At 42.4% G+C, this 23,167-nt stretch overlaps 1 protein-coding gene across 3 annotated transcripts in view; it reads left to right on the forward strand.

Moving 5' to 3' along the window:
• The window catches only part of dapk1 (death associated protein kinase 1), a 201,073-nt gene that overhangs the window by 64,997 nt on the left and 112,909 nt on the right, over window positions 1-23,167 (forward strand). For all 3 annotated transcript variants that reach the window (XM_036936596.2, XM_036936598.2, XM_036936597.2), the window contains 5 exons: window positions 8,735-8,956; window positions 12,227-12,365; window positions 17,369-17,498; window positions 19,589-19,637; window positions 20,158-20,184. In XM_036936596.2, the coding sequence (XP_036792491.1) occupies window positions 8,735-8,956; window positions 12,227-12,365; window positions 17,369-17,498; window positions 19,589-19,637; window positions 20,158-20,184 (567 nt within the window). The remainder of the gene's footprint in view (window positions 1-8,734; window positions 8,957-12,226; window positions 12,366-17,368; window positions 17,499-19,588; window positions 19,638-20,157; window positions 20,185-23,167) is intronic.

Raw genomic sequence — 23,167 nt, forward strand, 5'->3', positions numbered from 1 at the left:
TCTTTCGTTCTATGATAGCTGTATGGATTACCACAGATTGAGGTCAGAGATTAGGAGGTTGGGTCCCCTTGCCTCCCCCTCTCTCCAGCTGCTTTCCCTCCTCCCCACCCCCCCCACCTCACTGTTATGTAGACCCTTACCTTAACCACAAAACAGCAAGTCTAAAAGCACTGTGGACGCGAGGCCTGATTTGTCTGTCTAGCAGCACTTGTCTGTCTGTCTGTCTGTCTGTCTATGGTGTTAGTTTCTGGGAGGCAAGCCAGAGTCATTCCTTATCTATATCTCACCGTTACCGTGGGTACTAGCAGTGCTACCGTGGGATTGACAGTGTTACCGTGGGAGCTGGCCAGCGTTGTCGTGGGTGCTGGCCAGCGTTGTCGTGGGTGCTGGCCAGCGTTGTCGTGGAAGCTGGCCAGCGTTGTCGTGGGTGCTGGCCAGCGTTGTCGTGGGTGCTGGCCAGCATTGTCGTGGGTGCTGGCCAGTGTTGTCGTGGGAGCTGGCCAGTATTGTTGTGGGAGCTGTTAGTGTGGAGGATGGGAGCTGGTAGTGTGGGGGATGGGTGCTGGCCAGCGTTGTCGTGGGAGCTTTGAATGTTAATATTATGATGCACAACTCCACCTGGAAAATACCAACCCATGTTTTGGAAAATGGACACATAAACACACACACACACACACACACACCCGCCTAGTTTATCTGCTGTCTTCCTCTGTCCCTAAACAGTGGCCAGGCGGGGGACCTGCAGCTTTCAACCCAACCCATAAGTGACATTGACACGCAGCAGACACACTGCAGACACGCACAGCACTGTTGAGAACGCTGTATAGCAATTATAGGGGCTAATGTTGCAACACCAACGTCTTCTACTGAGTCAACAGGTACAAACTGGTAGAGCATCTGATTAAGGACAACTTCCCTTGATGATGATGTTCTCTTGTGGAATACTGGACTGAATCTGCAGGTATATAGACAAACCTCAGGGCTCAGTGGATTCCTGTCTGTAATAAAGGGTTAGCTCGTTGAGGACTGGGCAGGAGAGCCACACACTGTGTACAAAACATTAGGAACATCTTCCCAATATTTAGTTACTCCCCTTTTCGCCCTCAGAACAGCCTCAATTGAAATTTTAAGGTTTCAATAAATTCATAGAATGTTTGTGATCAAATTGTATTGGTCAAATACACATTTAGCAGATGTTATTGTCGTGAAATGCTTGTGTTCCTAGCTCCAACAGTGCTGTAATATCTAACTATTCACAACAATACTCACTCATCTAAAAGTAAAAGAATGGAATTAAGAAATATATAAATATTAGCTTGAGCGATGTTTGCGTGGCGTTGTTGTGCCTTGTTCACCACACTGTCTGTGTGGGTGGACCATTTCCGATTGTCAGTGATGTGTACGCCGAGGAACTTGAAGCTTTCCACCTTCTCCACTGCGGTCCAGCCGATGTGGATAGGGGGGTGCTCCCTCTGTTGTTGCCTGAAGTCCACGATCAGCTCCTTTTGTTTTGTTGAAGTTGAGTGAGAGGTTGTTTTTCTGGCACCACTCTCCCAGGGCCCTCACCTAGGTTTTAATAGTCACAGTATCTCCTATACACTTCCTGATGAACTCAGTCACCGTATCGGTGTATTCGTCGATGTTATTCTGAGGCTACCCGTAACATATCCCAGTCCCTGTGATCAAAACAATCTTGAAGCATGGATTCCGTTTGGTCAGACAGCATAGAATAGATCTTAGCACAGGTGTATATACTGTTTGAGTTTCTGCCTATAGGAAGGGAGGAGCAAAATGGAGTCTTGATCAGATTTTCCGAGAGGGCGGCGGAGGGCCGTGTAGGTATTTTGGAAAGTTGAGTAGTGGTCCAATGTTTTAGCAGAGTGAGTACTACAGTCCTATGTGTTGGTAGAACTTCGGTACCGTTTTCCTCAAATTTGCTTTGTTAAAATCCCCAGTTACAATAAATGTAGTTTTCTGTTAGCATAAAGTCCAGTGTAGTTCTTTGAGGGCAGTCGTGGTATCTGCTTGAGGGGGAATATACACTGCTGTGACTATAAACGAAGAGAATTGTCTTGGGCGGTAATACGCTCGGCATTTGATAGTGAGGTATTCTAGGTCGGGTGAACAAAAGGACTTGAGTTTATGTGTGTTATTACAATCGCAACATGATTAGTTAATCATGAAACATACACAGCCTTCTTCTTCCCAGAGAGTTCTTTATTCCTGTCTGCACGATGTACTAAGAACCCAGATGGCTGAATGGATGGGGACAGTATATCCCTAGAGAGCCATGTTTCTGTGAAACAGAGTTTGCTACAATCCCTGATGTCTCTCTGGAAGGAGATCCTCGCCCTGAGCTTGTCTACTTTATTATCCAGAAACTGAACATTAGCAAGTAATATACTCGGAAGCTGTGCATGGTGTGCACGCCTCCTGAGTCGGACTAGAAGTCCACTCTGAATACTTCTTCTCCGATGGCAGTGTTTTGGCGCAGCCTCCAGAATAATTTACATTTCTCTGGGGGGTACGAACAAAGGATCAAATTCGGGAAAGTCGTATTCCTGGTGAAGGAAAAGCAGCCAACAAGTGCTCAGCATATGTGGGAACTCCTTCAAGACTGTTGGAAAAGCATTCCTCATGAAGCTGTTTGAGAGAATGCCACAACACATTTGTGGTTACTACCTGATTCCATATGTGTTATTTCATAGTTTTGGTGTCTTCACTATTATTCTACAATGTAGAAAATAGTAAAAAAAATAAAGAAAAACCCTGAAATTAGTAGGTGTCCTAACTTTTGACTGCTACTGTATGTTAAACTGCAATCAAAATGTAAAGACCATTAACCTGAAGAACAGTCCATCTCCCATGTCTCTCTAAAGGCCACAGACTGTGTTACCTCCCAGATAAAATGTTCACGTTGTGTGCAGATTTTAAGGTTGTTAACGATTGTCAGACATCTTGACTCATTCAGGGTGACGGGGTCCACTGTGGGTCATAGGATTTGACAAGGTTATGGCAGTGTTAGAATGTTTTATCCTTTTATAGTGCGTATAACTCTATTTAAACAACAACCAGCTGACTGGAGTAGAGCTCTATTTAAACAACAACCAGCTGACTGGTGTAGAGCTCTATTTAAACAACAGACAACAACCAGCTGACTGGTATAGAGCTCTATTTAAACAACAACCAGCTGACTGGTGTAGAGCTCTATTTAAACAACAACCAGCTGACTGGTATAGAGCTCTATTTAAACAACAACCAGCTGACTGGTGTAGAGCTCTATTTAAACAACAACCAGCTGACTGGTGTAGAGCTCTATTTAAACAACAACCAGCTGACTGGTGTAGAACTCTATTTAAACAACAACCAGCTGACTGGAGTAGAGCTCTATTTAAACAACAACCAGCTGACTGGTGTAGAGCTCTATTTAAACAACAACCAGCTGACTGGAGTAGAGCTCTATTTAAACAACAACCAGCTGACTGGAGTAGAGCTCTATTTAAAAACAGACAACAACCAGCTGACTCGAGTAGAGCTCTTTTCAAAAAACAACCAGCTGACTGGATTAGAGCTCTATTTAAACAACCAGCTGACTGGATTAGAGCTCCATTTGAACAACAACCAGCTGGCTGGATTAGAGCTCTATTTAAACTACCAGCTGACTGGAGTAGAGCTCTATTTGAACAACAACCAGCTGACTGGATTAGAGCTCTATTTGAACAACAACCAGTTGACTGGATTAGAGCTCTATTTGAACAACTACCAGCTGACTGAAGTAGAGCTCTATTTGAACAACAACCAGTTGACTGGATTAGAGCTCTATTTGTTCAACAACCAGCTGACTGGATTAGAGCTCCATTTAAACTACCAGCGGACTGTTTGAGAGCTCTATTTGAACTACCAGCTGACTGGAGTAGTGCTCTATTTGAACTTCCAGCTGACTGGATTAGAGCTCTATTTGAACAACCAGCTGACTGGAGTAGAGCTCTATTTGAACTACCAGCTGACTGTTTGAGAGCTCTATTTGAACTACCAGCTGACTGGAGTAGAGCTCTATTTGAACTACCAGCTGGCTGTTTGAGAGCTCTATTTGAACTACCAGCTGACTGGAGTAGAGCTCTATTTGAACTACCAGCTGACTGGAGTAGAGCTCTATTTGAACTACCAGCTGACTGTTTGAGAGCTCTATTTGAACTACCAGCTGACTGGAGTAGAGCTCTATTTTAACTACCAGCTGACTGTTTGAGAGCTCTATTTGAACAACCAGCTGACTCAATGGCTGTTTCTCTCCTCTCTACCTCCTTTCTGTCCTCCCCTCATCTTCTCCAGTTGCTCTTATGAAACAAATTGGAGGCTACAACCATTCCCAAAACAAAAGAGAACAAGCAACTTGATCCCTCTGACTGTTGGCTTCAGATAGGGAGAAACAGAATGCTGTCAGGGAGTGTTTTAGACAGGGGAGAGAGAAACCACTCTGACTGTGTTCCTCAGCGCGTGTGTTTACTCAGCAAGCATTAAACGTTTACTATGCAGAAGTTGCTCCTCCATTTCCTGGATGCTAGAACTCTCTAATAGTTTGCCTAATTTCAGTTGATGTGAAAAAATAGAGTGTCGTGTAAAGAATCAATATACCTTCTAAACCGCTGTGAAATATATTTTCCATTACCAGAAATATTGTTGTTTCAGCTGTTTGAAGCTGGTGTACAAAACCGAAAATAAAAGACACAAAACCTAAGAAAGGGAAGCATAGAAAAAACACACAGAACCGATCCACCTATTCTTAGACTGGCTTTCATTGAGAATTACAGATCTATAATTCACATTTCTATGAGTTAAATATTGCCACTTGTTGCATTTCTACACATTTTGCCACAGGGCAAAGATAAAAATGATATGCTATTCTACTGTGATATATTCTAGATGGGCCAGCTGCTCTGGGTAGTATTAGAGAGAGGGGGTTTCTACCAGCTGATGCTACAGGTATGCACCAAATACGTGGTGAGATTGACCTAAACATCATCAATTTTATAGCGACTTGTATTGAAAATTTATTTTTTTAGAGGCAAAAATATGTCTGTTTTGAGCATCTGTCAACTCCGTCACTAACGGCTTACCTCTTTTTTAATATTCTTCAAATATATTTTAATCACTGGTCTGCAACATACAGAATTATCATGTTAGTTTGTGCATAATGCTTTAATACATTAAGGAACACATACAAAGACAAATGTTCAAAATAATCTGCGGGACTAAAATATATTTTCATCTAGAAGTTTCTCTGACCACCTCACACCTGCGCGCAGCATGTCGGGGCCCGCAGGTCACGCCAGTTGCCCACGGGAATGCAGCTCTCTACAGTCAGACAAACAGTGGTTAATGAATGAATGAGGAAGGAGAGATTGAAATACGGTCTTACAGTTGAGTCCGTTTCATCGTGTACTTGAATGTCAGTTCCTCTCAGAGCATATTGACATGCAGGCCTCTCCCTAGTCTCCTCCCTTGTCTCTTCTAAAATCTGGTCTCTGCCTGCAGCTTCTGGGGAACCAACTGTTGAAGTCGGAAGTTTACATACACTATTACATTTAAACTCAGTTTTTCACAATTCCTGACATTTAATCCTTTTAAAAAGTCCCTATTTTAGGTCAGTTAAGATCACCACTTTATTTTAAGAATGTAAAATGTCAGAATAATAGTAGAGAAAATGTTTTATTTCAGCTTTTTATTTCTTTCATCACATTCGCAGTGGGTCAGAAGTTTACATACTCAATTAGTATTTGGTAGCATTGCCTTTAAATTGTTTAACTTGGGTCAAACGTTTCGGGTAGCCTTCCACAAGCTTCCCACAATAAGTTGGGTGAATTTTGGCCCATTCCTCCTCACAGAGCTGGTGTAACTGAGTCAGGTTTGTAGGCCTCCTTGCTCGCATACACTTTTTCAGTTCTGCCCACATATTTTCTATAGGATTGAGGTCAGGGCTTTGTGATGGCCACTCCAATACCTTGACTTTGTTGTCCTTAAGCCACTTTGCCACAACTCTGGAAGTATGCTTGGGGTCACTGTCCATGTGGAAGACCCATTTGCGACCAAGCTTTAACTTCCTGACTGATGTCTTGATGTTGCCTCAATATATTCACATAATTTTCCTCCCTCATGATGCCAGCTATTTTGTGAAGTGCACCAGCACCCCCACAACATGATGCTGCCACCCTCGTGCTTCACGGTTTGGATGGTGTTCTTCGGCTTGCAAGCCTCCCCCTCTTTCCTCCAAACATAACGATGGTCATTATGGCCAAACAGTTCTATTTTTGTTTCATCAGACCAGAGGACATTTCTCCAAAAAGTACGATCTTTGTCCCCATGTGCAGTTGCAAACCGTAGTCTGGCTTTTCTATGACAGTTTTGGAGCAGTGGCTTCTTCCTTGCTGAGCATCCTTTCAGGTTATGTCGATATAGGACTTGTTTTACTGTTGATATAGATACTTTTGTACCTGTTTCCTTCAGCATCTTCACAAGGTCCTCTGCTGCTGTTCTGGGATTGATTTGCACTTTTCACAGCAAAGTACATTCATCTCTAGGAGACAGAACGACGGCTGTGTGGTCCCATGGTGTTTATACTTGCGTACTATTGTTTGTACAGATGAACGTGGTACCTTCAGGCGTTTGGAAATTGCTCCCAAGGAGGAACCAAACTTGTGGAGGTCTACAATTTATTTTCTGAGTTCTTGGCTGATTTCTTTTGATTTTTCCATAATGCAAAGAGACATTGAGTTTGAAGGTAGGCCTTGAAATACATCCACAGGTACACCTCCAATTGACTCAAATTATGTCAATTAGCCTATCAGAAGCTTCTAAAGCCATGACATCATTTTCTGGAATTGTCCAAGCTGTTTAAAAGCACAGTCAACTTAGTGTATGTAAACTTCTGACCCACTAGAATTGTGATACAGTGAATTATATGTGAAATAAATTGTCTGTAAACAAATGTTGGAAAAATGACTTGTCATGCACAAAGTAGATGTCCTAACCGACTTGCCAAAACTATAGTTTGTTAACAAGAAATTTGTGGAGTGGTTGAAAACGAGTTTTAATGACTAAGTGTATGTAAACTTCCGACTTCAACTGTACATCCCTGTATCCTCCTCCTTCCCATCGCAACCATGGCTGAATGTAGTACTGTGCACCTCCCATAGTCTCTTCTGGACTTGGGGACTGTGAAGAGACTTCTGGTGGCATGTCTTGTGGGGTATGCATGGGTGTCTGAGCTGTGCGCCAGTAGTTTAAACAGACAGCTGGGTGCATTCAACATGTCAATACCGCTCACAAATACAAGTAGTGATGAAGTGTCACGATCGTCGTTGTAATCATACTCAGACCAAAGCTCAGCGTTGTAATCATACTCAGACCAAAGCTCAGCGTTGTAATCATACTCAGACCAAAGCTCAGCGTTGTAATCATACTCAGACCAAAGCTCAGCGTTGTAATCATACTCAGACCAAAGCTCAGCGTTGTAATCATACTCAGACCAAAGCTCAGCGTTGTAATCATACTCAGACCAAAGCTCAGCGTTGTAATCATACTCAGACCAAAGCTCAGCGTTGTAATCATACTCAGACCAAAGCTCAGCGTTGTAATCATACTCAGACCAAAGCTCAGCGTTGTAATCATACTCAGACCAAAGCTCAGCGTCGATTTTATTTGAAGAGAACCGAATAACAAAACAATAAAGAAGAAATTGCTGCCTATATATGATCCCCATTCAGAGACAACGCTAAACAGCTACCTCTGATGGGAACCATACCAGGCCAACAAAGAAATACACACACTAGATACAACACCCCCCCCCCCATGTAAAGCCATAACACTCGTTTTTCCAGCAGCAGATTGTGATGTCAAAAGCTGCACTGAAGTCTAACAAAACAGCTCCCACAATATTTGTATTATTAGTTTTGCTCAGCCAATCAGTCATTTTTGTAAGTGCTATGACCTTCCCTATAAGTGAGGTGATAAATCATTGAATCTGGTGATACTATAACTAAGACTATAGCTGAGCTGAGACTATAGCTGAGCTGAGACTATAGCTGAGCTGAGACTATAACTAAGACAATAGCTGAGCTGAGACTATAGCTGAGCTGAGACTATAGCTGAGCAGAGACTATAGCTGAGACTATAGCTGAGCTGAGACTATAGCTGAGCTGAGACTATAGCTGAGCGGAGACTATAGCTGAGCTGAGACTATAGCTGAGCTGAGACTATAGCTGAGCTGAGACTATAACTGAGACTATATCTGAGACTATATCTGAGACTATAACTGAGACTATATCTGAGACTATATCTGAGACCATAACTGAGACTATATCTGAGACTATATCTGAGACCATATCTGAGACTATAACTGAGCTGAGACTATAACTGAGTATATCTGAGACTATATCTGAGACCATATCTGAGACTATAACTGAGCTGAGACTATAGCTGAGCTGAGACTATAGCTGAGCTGAGACTATAGCTGAGACTATAACTGAGCTGAGACTATAGCTGAGACTATAGCTGAGACTATAGCTGAGACTATAACTGAGCTGAGACTATAACTGAGACTATAGCTGAGACTATAACAGAGCTGAGACTATAGCTGAGACTATAACTGAGACTAACTGAGCTCAGACTAATTTCATGGTGAACAGTATGTTTCTATCTGTCTAACTCTATGACCATCTCCTCTCCCCTTGTCCTGCAGTGGTCAGTTTGCGGTGGTAAAGAAATGTCGTGAACTTAGCTCTGGCCTGGAGTATGCCGCTAAGTTCATCCGTAAGCGACGGAGCAAGTCGAGCCGGCGTGGCGTGACCCGGGAAGACATCGAGAGGGAGGTCAGCATTCTGAAGGAGATTGAACACCCTAACACCATCACGCTACACGACGTGTTCGAGAACAAGACTGATGTCATCCTCATACTAGAACTGTGAGTACCCTGACCCCTCTGACGCCCGAGCCCCTGACGCCTGACACCTCTGACGCCTGACCCCCTGACGCCCTGACCCCTCTGACGCCCGACCCCCTGACGCCCGACCCCCTGACGCCTGATGCCCGACCCCCTGACGCCCTGACCTCTTGACGCCCAACAACCAATGACCAGACTGGTTACAGATCAAGGTTGAGGCCATAGTTAGGAGTGCTTTCTCATCAGAACCAGTTTGTGAACTAGTGTTATGGTTGGGGCTGCTTTAACCTGGACTCTCTGGCTTGAAGAATCCATTACAGGTCATAGCTAAGCACTGTGAATGATGTTACCACATCAGTACCACTACAATACGCTGTGCCAAAGACCAATGGAAGGTGGTGTTTCTACCAGGGCTTCTACCAAGATAATCTCTTGAGAAAGTGTGTGTAACTTGTTATCTTTGACACTGTTATCCAAGTAGACAGTATTTCAACCACATAATGCACCCAAGACCAACTGAAGTCTTATCAGAAACGTGTTTCATCGTTTTCTCAGCTTTTCCTTTCCTTAAAACGGGTCAAACTGATGCCATTGATCCTGTGCAACATGTCCCAATCTTTCCAATGTTTTATATCCAGTCCCTATACCCAGTCCCTATACCCAGTCCCTATACCCAGTCCCCATATCCAGTCCCTATACCCAGTCCCTATACCCAGTCCCTATACCCAGTCCCTATACCCAGTCCCTATATCCAGTCCCTATACCCAGTCCCTATACCCAGTCCCTAAACCCAGTCCCTATACCCAGTCCCTATATCCAGTCCCTATATCCAGTCCCTATATCCAGTCCCTATACCCAGTCCCTATACCCAGTCCCTATACCCAGTCCCTATACCCAGTCCCTATATCCAGTCCCTATATCCAGTCCCTATACCCAGTCCCTATATCCAGTCCCTATACGCGTTCCCTATACCCAGTCCCTATACGCGTTCCCTATATCCAGTCCCTATATCCAGTCCCTATACCCAGTCCCATACCCAGTCCCTATACCCAGTCCCTATATCCAGTCCCTATATCCAGTCCCTATGCCCAGTCCCTATACCCAGTCCCTATATCCAGTCTGTTCCAGCGTAAAACAAAAAAAAAACAGGTTGTTTTGGCAACTTGTGGTCAAGTGACTGAACGCTGTGTTGTGATTGGCTGAGTGTGTTATTATCCTGTCACAGCTTCCTCTGCAGTTGGCTGCTACCTCCTGTTCCCTGTTTCCATCCTCAGAGGAAAGACATAAACAAGGGATTTTTTTTTTAGGGTGGAAAACATCAACAATGTAGTCATTACAGTGACCTGCTATATCAGCTACCAGTCTGAGAGCACCATGTCGTCATCCCAAATGGAGCCCTAGGTCCTTTTGACCAGGACCCAAGTAGTGCCACTTCACTGAATCATTACTCAGTGATTCGCTAATGTTTTATAAAAAGGCAATATATGTGTCAAATAAACTGTGCCAAAGGTAATATATTCCAGTGTACACTCTGGTGAAGGGTTGTCTTCATGGCCTCCATCTCTTTAGACTCTGGTGAAGGGTTGTCTTCATGGCCTCCATCTCTTTAGACTCTGGTGAAGGGTTGTCTTCATGGCCTCCATCTCTCTAGACTCTGAAGGGTTGTCTTCATGGCCTCCATCTCTTTAGACTCTGGTGAAGGGTTGTCTTCATGGCCTCCATCTCTCTAGACTCTGGTGAAGGGTTGTCTTCATGGCCTCCATCTCTCTAGACTCTGGTGAAGGGTTGTCCTCATGGCCTCCATCTCTCTAGACTCTGGTGAAGGGTTGTCTTCATGGCCTCCATCTCTTTAGACTCTGGTGAAGGGTTGTCTTCATGGCCTCCATCTCTCTAGACTCTGGTGAAGGGTTGTCCTCATGGCCACCATCTCTCTAGACTCTGGTGAAGGGTTGTCTTCATGGCCTCCATCTCTCTAGACTCTGGTGAAGGGTTGTCTTCATGGCCTCCATCTCTCTAGACTCTGGTGAAGGGTTGTCTTCATGGCCTCCATCTCTTTAGACTCTGGTGAAGGGTTGTCTTCATGGCCTCCATCTCTCTAGACTCTGGTGAAGGGTTGTCTTCATGGCCTCCATCTCTTTAGACTGGTGAAGGGTTGTTTTCATGGCCTCCATCTCTCTAGACTCTGGTGAAGGGTTGTCTTCATGGCCTCCATCTCTTTAGACTCTGGTGAAGGGTTGTCTTCATGGCCTCCATCTCTCTAGACTCTGGTGAAGGGTTGTCTTCATGGCCTCCATCTCTCTAGACTCTGAAGGGTTGTCTTCATGGCCTCCATCTCTCTAGACTCTGAAGGGTTGTCTTCATGGCCTCCATCTCTTTAGACTCTGGTGAAGGGTTGTCTTCATGGCCTCCATCTCTCTAGACTCTGGTGAAGGGTTGTCTTCATGGCCTCCATCTCTCTAGACTCTGGTGAAGGGTTGTCTTCATGGCCTCCATCTCTTTAGACTCTGGTGAAGGGTTGTCTTCATGGCCTCCATCTCTCTAGACTCTGGTGAAGGGTTGTCTTCATGGCCTCCATCTCTTTAGACTCTGAAGGGTTGTCTTCATGAACTCCATCTCTCTAGACTCTGGTGAAGGGTTGTCTTCATGGCCTCCATCTCTAGACTCTGGTGAAGGGTTGTCTGGTGAAGGGTTGTCTGGTGAAGGGTTGTCTGGTGAAGGGTTGTCTTCATGGCCTCCATCTCTCTAGACTCTGGTGAAGGGTTGTCTTCATGGCCTCCATCTCTTTAGACTCTGGTGAAGGGTTGTCTTCATGGCCTCCATCTCTCTAGACTCTGGTGAAGGGTTGTCTTCATGGCCTCCATCTCTCTAGACTCTGAAGGGTTGTCTTCATGGCCTCCATCTCTGTCTTCATGGCCTCCATCTCTTTAGACTCTGGTGAAGGGTTGTCTTCATGGCCTCCATCTCTTTAGACTCTGGTGAAGGGTTGTCTTCATGGCCTCCATCTCTCTAGACTCTGGTGAAGGGTTGTCCTCATGGCCTCCATCTCTCTAGACTCTGGTGAAGGGTTGTCTTCATGGCCTCCATCTCTCTAGACTCTGGTGAAGGGTTGTCTTCATGGCCTCCATCTCTCTAGACTCTGGTGAAGGGTTGTCTTCATGGCACTGATGTGTTGTTACCCACTCGTTGGTATTGGCTGAAGTAAGCCTTAGGTTGATAGAAGTGCCTGCTGTTAGCTTATTGTATCTACATTAGGTATTGTCTAAGATCTCCTCTCCTCCTCCTCTCCTCTAGGGTGGCTGGTGGAGAACTGTTTAATTTGCTAGCAGAGAAGGAGTCCCTAACAGAAGAGGAGGCTACTGAGTTCCTCAAACAGATTCTGGACGGAGTCCACTACCTACACTCCAAACACATTGCACACTTTGACCTCAAGGTACACGTACACACCCTTTGACCTCAAGGTACACGTACACACCCTTTGACCTCAAGGTACACATACACACCCTTTGACCTCAAGGTACACATACACACCATTTGACCTCAAGGTACACATACACACCCTTTGACCTCAAGGTACACATACACACCCTTTGACCTCAAGGTACACATACATACACACACACACACACACACACACAGCTACAAGGGCCACTCCAGTGATGTGTTCTGTCCTCTCCACTCTGCTCTGCACTGAAACCAGACACAACTAATCAATGGCAGAGCTTTTATCACACTCTGGCCTGTCTCCAGCCGGAACATCCGGTTGTTAGTTGGTGGACGACATCAGGGCTCTGATCAGTTCAATTCCAAATCAGTGTTGCAAAATGTCCCATTTGTTTTAGTGTGATCATTTAAACATGCTTCCCCAAAAACTCAAGAATGAACATGGTCTACACTATAGGACAGCTTCAGTCACATGATCCCCAAATTACACAAACTACTAATACTACACATACTACCCTACATAATACTGCTCTACTACACATATTGCATAATACTACTCATACTTCTCATACTACACATTCTACTCTACATACTACGTAATACTACACCATACAACTCATACTACATAATACTACGCATACTACACATACTACATAATACTACACAATAATGTCCATACTACACATAGTACATAATACTACACAATAATGTTCATACTACACATATTACATAATACTACACAATCATGCTCATACTACACATACTACATAATACTACACAATAATGTTCATACTACACATATTACATAATACTACACAATAATATTCATACTACATAATACTACACATACTACACATTCTACTATACATACTACATAAGACTACTCATACTACACATGCTACATAATACTATACACTACTATTCATACTACACATTCTACATCATACTGCCTAATACTACACATTATACTATGCATACTATACTACTCATACTACTCTGCGACATAACACTACTCATACTACACCTTCTACTATACATACTACACACACTTCACTATACTACATAATACTGCACGTACTACGTAACATAATACTGTTCATACCACACACACTACTCATACTATATAGTACTACTCATACTACATAATACTACTCCGCTACATAACACTACTCATACTACACCTTCTACTATACATACTACACACACTACACTCTACTACATAATACTGCACATACTACATAACACAATACTGTTCATACTACTCATACTATATAGTACTACTCATACTACATAATACAACTCATGCTACGCATAATTCTACTCGTACTATATAATCCTACTCATACTACATAATACTACACATACTACATAAGACTACTCATACTATATAATACTACACATACTACATAATACTACATAAAACAATTCATGCTATATAATATTACTCATACTACACACTCTACTACACATACAACATAATACTACTCATACATCATAATACTACTCATACTACATAATTCTACTCATACTACACATACTACATAAAACTAATCATGCTACATAATATTACTCATGCTATATAATACTACTCACACAACACACTCTGCTACTCATACAACATAATACTACTCGTACAACATAATACTACTCGTACAACATAATACTACTCGAAAAACATAATACTACTCATACTACGTAATACCATATAATACTACACATAATACATACTACCAATCATACTACGTAATACTACGTAATCACACGCATGCTATATAATACTACTCATACTACACAATACTACTCATACACCGTAATACTACTCATGCTATATAATACTATGCATGCTACATAATACTACTCATACTACATAATACTACATAAAACTATATCATGCTATATAATACTATTCGTACTACACACTCTACTACTCATACAACATACTACTCATACAACATAATACTACTCATGCTATGTCATGCTACTCATACTACATAATACTACATACTACATAATACTATGCATGCTACGTAATACTACTAGTGATACTACGTAATACTACTACTCATATTACTGAATATTACACATACTATATAATACTACACATACTATATAATACTACTGAATACTACTCATATTACTAAATACTAATAATACTACTGAACACTACTCAAATTACTGTACTGTACTCATATTACACATATTACATACTACTACTCATACTCATACTACTCATACACCATATTACACATACTACTCATACTACATCATACTACTCATACTACATAATACTACACATGCTACATAATACTATACATACTACATATATTACACATGCTACATAATACTATACATACTACATAATACTACACATGCTACATAATACTATACATACTACATATATTACACATGCTACAATGCTACACATACTGCTGAATACTACTCATATTACACAAATTAAACATACTACGTAATACTACTCATATTACACATGCTACATAATACAACATGTACTACACATACTACTCTTACTACAAGACATAATACTACTCATACTGCACATACGACATAATACCAGTCATTCTACTCATTCTACATAATACTACTTATACTGTAATACTACTCATACTACCCAAACCAGGCATACATTTCATATTACATACTACTATACATACAACTCATACTACACATACTGCATAATACTATACATACTACACATATTGCACATGCTACAATGCTACACATACTGCTGAATACTACTTATATTACACAAATTAAACACACTACGTAATACTACTCATATTACACATGCTACATAATACAACATATGCTACACGTACTACTTCACATACTACTCTCACAACAAGACATATACTACTCATACTGCATCATACTGTATATATTACACATACTTCATACTACTACTTATATTGTAATACTACTCATACTACCCAAACCAGGTATACTATTCATATTACCTAATACTATACATACAACTCATACTACACATACTGCATACTACTAGCTTTATCAGATGCACTCCCCATACATATTACCCACACTACACATACTATATAATACTACACATACTATATAATACTACTCATGCTACACGCACTATGTAATACTACACATACTATATAATACTACTCATGCTACACATACTGTATAATACTACACTTACGACACATACTACATATACTGCACATACTATATAATACTACACATACTATATAATACTACTTATGCTACACATACTGTATATATTACACATACTTCATACTACTACTTATATTGTAATACTACTCATACTACCCAAACCAGGTATACTATTCATATTACCTAATACTATACATACAACTCATACTACACATACTGCATACTACTAGCTTTATCAGATGCACTCCTCATACATATTACCCACACTACACATACTATATAATACTACACATACTATATAATACTACTCATGCTACACGCACTATATAATACTACACATACTATATAAAACTACTCATGCTACACATACTATATAATACTACATATACGTCACATACTACATATACTGCACATACTATATAATACTACACATACTATATAATACTACTCGTGCTACACATACTGTATAATACTATGCATAATATATAATACTACATATACTACAAATACTATATAATACTACATACCACTACACATATTATTCATACATATACTAAACATACAACTCATATCAGATACACTACTCCCACATACTACATACCACTACACATATTACTCATACATTCAATCTGATTCCACTGCTGTCTCTTCTGTTCCCAGTCTATCAGCCATTCATTCAATCTGATTCCACTCCTGTCTCTTCTGTTCCCAGTCTATCAGCCATTCATTCAATCTGATTCCACTCCTGTTCCCAGTCTATCAGCCATTCATTCAATCTGATTCCACTGCTGTCTCTTCTGTTCCCAGTCTATCAGCCATTCATTCAATCTGATTCCACTCCTGTCTCTTCTGTTCCCAGTCTATCAGCCATTCATTCAATCTGATTCCACTCCTGTCTCTTCTGTTCCCAGTCTATCAGCCATTCATTCAATCTGATTCCACTCCTGTTCCCAGTCTATCAGCCATTCATTCAATCTGATTCCACTGCTGTCTCTTCTGTTCCCAGTCTATCAGCCATTCATTCAATCTGATTACACACCTGTTCCCAGTCTATCAGCCATTCATTCAATCTGATTCCACTCCTGTTCCCAGTCTATCAGCCATTCATGCAATCTGATCCCACTGCTGTCTCTTCTGTTCCCAGTCTATCAGCCATTCATTCAATCTGATTCCACTCCTGTTCCCAGTCTATCAGCCATTCATTCAATCTGATTCCACTCCTGTCTCTTCTGTTCCCAGTCTATCAGCCATTCATTCAATCTGATTACACTCCTGTCTCTTCTGTTCCCAGTCTATCAGCCATTCATTCTTTAACCTGCTGGTCTAAAGAGCTTTTAAAGGATTAAGTCAGGAGTCAAGATAGTCTGCTGAAGGAGGCATTGTGGCTCTGGAATGTAGGCTCTTGCTCTCTCTCTCGCTCTCTCGCTCTCTCTCTCTTGCTCTCGCTCTCTCTTGCTCTCGCTCTCTCTCTCTCGCTCTCTCTCGCTCTCGTTCTCTCTCTCTCGCTCTCTCCCTCTCTCTCTCTCTCTCTCTCTCGCTCTCTCTCTCTCGCTCGCTCTCGCTCTCTCTCGCTCGCTCTCTCTCGCTCTCTCTCGCTCTCTCTCTCTCTCACACCATCTCTCTCTCTCTCTCACACCATCTCTCTCTCTCACACCATCTCTCTCTCTCACACCATCTCTCTCTCTCACACCATCTCTCTCTCTCTCTCTCTCTCTCTCTCTCTCTCTCTCTCTCTAACACCATCTCTCTCTTGCTGGTTCCTAGATAGGCTTTACATTATGGGATGTTATTTCCATGTTTAATGCCCCTTCCTCCCCTCTCTCTCTCCCTCTCTAGCCAGAGAACATTATGTTACTGAACAGAGCTGTGGCCCATCCTCGCATCAAGCTCATCGACTTCGGTCTGGCACACAAGATCGATTTTGGCAATGATTTCAAAAACATCTTTGGCACCCCGGAATTTGTAGGTCAGTCTATCCGGCGAACCAAGTGCACCACAGCCGTGTGTGTGTGTAGTGTGTTATGTTCATCGTTTGACCAGCGAATCAGATCAGTTTAACATCAAATACCCTTGTTGTGTTGTGAATATATATATATATATACTACTGTTCAAAGGTTTGGGGTCACTTAGAAATGTCTTTGTTCTCCATGAAAACATACATGAAAAACATACGTGCTCCATTGCTTGCTGTTTGGGGTTTTAGGCTGGGTTTCTGTACAGCACTTTGAGATATGGGGCGGCAGGGTAGCCTAGTGGTCAGAGCGTTGGACTAGTAACCGGAAGGTTGCGAGTTCAAACCCCCGAGCTGACAAGGTACAAATCTGTCGTTCTGCCCCTGAACAGGCAGTTCCCCTGCCCCTGAACCCACTGTTCCCAGGTCGTCATTGAAAATAAGAATTTGTTCTTAACTGACTTGCCTGGTAAAATAAAGGTTAAAAAAAAATAATAAAAATATCAGCTGATATCAACTGACTATATAAATACATTTGATTTGATGAAATGAGTTGCAAAATTAATAGGAGATATAGCCATAATGTTTATAAATAATGATTTATAACAAGGTTATAAATAATGATTTTTAATTGAAATAATAATTGTGTCCTTCAAACTTTCGTCAAAGAATCCTCCATTTGCAGCAATTACAGCCTTGCAGACCTTTGGCATTCTAGTTGTCAATTTGTTGAGGTAACTCTTCACCCCATGTTTCCTGAAGAACCTCCCACAAGTTGGATTGGCTTGATGGGCACTTCTTATGGTCATACTTCTCCCACAACAGCTCAATAGGGTTGAGATCCGGTGACTGTGCTGGCCACTCCATTATAGACAGAATACCAGCTGACTGCTTCTTCCCTAAATAGTTCTTGCATAGTTTGGAGCTGTGCTCTGGGTCATTGTCCTGTTGTAGGAGGAAATTGGCTCCAATTAATCGCCGTCCACAGGGTATGGCATGGCGTTGCAAAATGGAGTGATGGCCTTCCTTCTTTAAGATCCCTTTTACCCTGTACAAATCTCCCACTTTACCACCAACAAAGCACCCCCAGACCATCACATTTCCTCCACCATGCTTGACAGATGGTTCACTCCTCCAGCATCTTTTCAATTTTTTTGCGTCTCACGAATGTTGTTCTTTGTATCAAACATAGATTTGTCTATTCATTACACTTTTTTTCCAATCTTCCTCTGTCCAGTCTGTGTTCTTTTGCCCATCTTAATATTTCATTTTTATTGGCCAGTCTGAGATATGGATATGGATTTTTCTTTGCGGAGACTGGTGTTTTGCGGGTACTATTTAATGAAGTTCCCAGTTGAGGACTTGTGAGGTGTCTGTTTCTCATACTAGATTCTCTAATATACTTGTCCTCTTGCTCAGTTGTGCACCGAGGCCTCCCTCTACTCTTTCTATTCTGGTTAGAGCCAGTTTGCACTGTTCTGTGAAGGGACTAGTTAACAGCGTTGTGCGAGATCTTCTTGGCAATTTCTTGCACGGAATAGCCTTCATTTTTCAGAACAAGAATAGACTGATGAGTTTCAGAAGAAAGGTCTTTGTTTCTGGCCATTTTGAGCCTGTAATCGAACCCACAAATGCTGATGCTCCAGATACTCAACTAGTTTTATTGCTTCTTTAATCAGGACAACAGTTTTCAGCTGTGCTAACATAATTGCAAAAGGGTTTTCTAATGATCAATTAGCCTTTTAAATGATAAACTTGGATTAGCTAACACAACGTGCCATTGGAACACAGGAGTGATGGTTGCTGATAATGGGCCTCTGTACGCCTATGTAGATATTCCATAAAAAATGGATCAGCCGTTTTCACCTACAATAGTCATTTACAACATTAACAATGTCTACACTGTATTTCTGATCAATTTGATGCTATTTTAATGGACAAAAACAAGGACATTTCTAAGTGACCCCAAACTTCTGAATGGTAGTGTATGTATATATATATATATATATATATATACATACACACACACACACACACACACACAATACCCTACATTCTAGGCTCAGTGTTTTTGGCTTAATAGTGTGTTTTATTAACTCTTACAGCTCCAGAGGTAGTCAACTATGAACCGCTCGGCCTGGAGGCAGACATGTGGTGAGAGACAGATGTACTTTATATTTAGACAGTGTATGTATATATACATAAACACACACGTGCATACATGCACTGAGTATACAAAACATTAGGAACCCCTTCCTAATATTGAGTTGCACCCCCTCCCCTTTTCTCCCAGAACAGTCTCATTTTGTCGGGACATGGACTCTACAAGGTGTCCAAAGCGTTCCACAGGGATGCTGGCCCATGTTGACTCCAATGCTTCCCACAGCTGTTTCAAGTTGTCTGGATGGTCTTTTGGGTGGTGGATATATCTTGATACATACTGAGAAGCACAAGAATTGCAACACTGCTGTTTTGTTGTGTGTATAAAGAATGGTCCACCACCCAAAGGAACACTTGACACATTGTAGAGTCCCCCGATGAATAAAGACTCTTCTGAGGAGGGAAAAGGGGGTGTAACTCCATATTAGGACAGTGTTCCTATTGTTTTGTTGACTCTGTGTTTTTATCTCTATATGTCTGTTGCGTAATAATCCACATTCCTCTGTTGTTACAGGAGTGTCGGAGTGATCACCTATATTCTGTAAGTACAACAATCCTACTGACGAATGAACAGCTTCATGTATTACACCAAACTGTCACCAGTATCCCTTTCAGTGATCGGTCCTGATATTGATCTTGTATTTAGTGTCTTTTTTAAAATCTTGTCTGTATTTCTTTGTATAACTGCATTGTTGACGAATGCAACCAATCATGTCACTGTACCCATGGTGTATCCTGTGGACGTGACCAATCAAGAAGGATTTGATATTCATAAAAATATATATATTAACATATTAATGCATATATTTCAATCAAATGTATTTATCAAGCCGTTCTTACATCAGCTGATGTCACAAAGTGCTGTACAGAAACCCAGCCTAAAACCCCAAACAGCAAGCAATGCAGATGTAGAAGCACGGTGGCTAGGAAAAACTCCCTAGAAAGGCCAAAACCTAGGAAGAAACCTAGAGAGGAACCAGGCTCTGAGGGGTGGCCAGTCCTCTTCTGGCTGTGCCGGGTGGAGATTATAAACCTAGAGAGGAACCAGGCTCTGAGGGGTGGCCAGTCCTCTTCTGGCTGTGCCGGGTGGAGGGGTACCAGGCTCTGAGGGGTGGCCAGTCCTCTTCTGGCTGTGCCGGGTGGAGGGGTACCAGGCTCTGAGGGGTGGCCAGTCCTCTTCTGGCTGTGCCGGGTGGAGATTATTAGAGTATTTACAGCGCCTTGCAAAAGTATTCACCCCCCCTTGGCATTTTTCCTATTTTGTTACAACCTGTTATTTAAATGGATTCTTATTTGGATTTCATGTAATGAACATGGAAAAATAACTTGTTTCAAAAAAGTCTAAATGAACAACGGAAAAGTGGTGCATATAAACTAAGCAAAAAAATAAACGTCCTCTCACTTGTGTAAATATGTGTATGAACATAACAAGATTCAACAACTGAGACATAAACTGAACAAGTTCCACAGCCGTGTGACTAACAGAAATGGAATAATGTGTCCCTGAACAACAGGGGGGGGGGGGGGGTTAAAATCAAAAGTAACAGTCAGTATCTAGTGTGGCCACCAGCTGCATTAAGTACTGCAGTGCATCTCCTCCTCATGGACTTCACCAGATTTGCCAGTTATTGCTGTGAGATGTTACCCCACTCTTCCACCAAGGCACCTGCAAGTTCCTGGACATTTCTGAGGGGAATGGCCCTAGCCTTCACCCTCCGATGCAACAGGTCCCAGACGTGCTCAATGGGATTGAGATCCGGGGTCTTCGCTGGCCATGGCAGAACACTGACATTCCTGTCTTGCAGGAATTCACACATAGAACGAGCAGTATGGCTGGTGGCATTGTCATGCTGGAGGGTCATGTCAGGATGAGCCTGCAGGAAGGGTACCACATGAGGGAGGAGGATGTCTTCCCTGTAATGCACAGCGTTGAGATTACCTGCAATGACAACAAGCTCAGTCCGATGATGCTGTGACATACCGCTGTAGACCATGACGGACCCTCCACCTCCAAATCGATCCCGCTCCAGAGTACAGGCCTCGGTGTAATGCTCATTCCTTCAACAATTAACGCAAATTTGACCATCACCCCTGGTGAGACAAAACCGTGACTCGTCAGTGAAGAGCACTTTTTTGCCAGTCCTGTCTGGTTCAGCAACTGTGGGTTTATGCCTATAGGCGACGTTGTTGCCGGTGATGTCTGGTGAGGACCTGCCTACAAGCCCTCAGTCCAGCCTCTCTCAGCCTATTGCGGACAGTCTGAGCACTGATGGAGGGGATTGTGCGTTCCTGGTATAACTCGGACAGTTGTTGCCATCATGTACCTGTCCCGCAGGTGTGATGTTCAGATGTGCCGATCCTGTGCAGGTGTTGTTACACGTGGTCTGCCACTGCGAGGACGATCAGCTGCCCGTCCTGTCTCCCTGTAGCGCTGTCTTAGGCATCTCACAGTACGGACATTGCAATTTATTGCCCTGGCCACATCTGCAGTCCTCATGCCTCCTTGCAGCATGCCTAAGGCACATTCACGCAGATGGGAGAGGGATGCTGGACATCTTTCTTTTGGTGTTTTTCAGAGTCAGTAGAAAGGCCTCGTTAGTGTCCTAAGTTTTCATAACTGTGACCTTAATTTCCTACTGTCTGTAAGCTGTTCCGCTCCACAGATGCATGTTCATTAATTGTGTATGGTTCATTGACCAAGCATGGGAAACAGACGTTTCTTTTTTTGCTGAGTTTATGTCAGAGGGGTATTGGACTAAGATACAGTGGCATAGTATAGAATACATATATACATATGAGATGGGTGACGTAGTATAGAATACAGTATATACATCTGAGATTGGGGATGCAGTATTTACACACAATTAAAGTGACTAAGATACCATAGCATAGTATAGAGAACAGTTTATATATATATATGAGATGAGTAATGCAAGATACGAAGACATAATTAAAGTGGCTAGTGTTGCATTTCCTTAAAGTGGCCAGTGATTTCTTATCTATGTCTATAGGCAGCCGCCTCTGATGTGCTGGAGATGGCTGTTTAGCAGTCTGATGGCATTGAGATAAAAGCTGTTTTTCAGTCTCTCGGTCCCTGCTTTGATGCACCTGTACTGGCCTCGCCTTCTGGATGATAGCGGGGTGAACAGGCAGTGGCTCGGGTGGTTGTTGTCCTTGATGATCTTTTGGCCTTCCTGTAACATCGGGTAGGTGTCCTGGAGGACAGGCTTATCACCCCCTTTGCTACAAAGCCCCTAAATAAGATCTGGTGCAACCAATTACCTTCAGAAGCAACATAATTAGTTAGATTGCACACAGGCGGACTTTATTTAAGTGTCACATGATCTGTCACATGATCTGAACGGCCCCAGAGTCCGCAATACCACTAAGCAAGGGGCACCACCAAGCAAACGGCACCATGAAGACCAAGGAGCTCTCCAAACAGGTCAGGGACAAAGTTGTGGACAAGTACAGATCAGGGTTGGGTTATAAAAAAATATCAGACTTTGAACATCCCACAGAGC

This window comes from Oncorhynchus mykiss, chromosome 11 (assembly GCF_057628025.1).
Source record: "Oncorhynchus mykiss isolate SJ-2025 chromosome 11, ASM5762802v1, whole genome shotgun sequence".
In the NCBI taxonomy this organism is placed as follows: domain Eukaryota; kingdom Metazoa; phylum Chordata; class Actinopteri; order Salmoniformes; family Salmonidae; genus Oncorhynchus; species Oncorhynchus mykiss.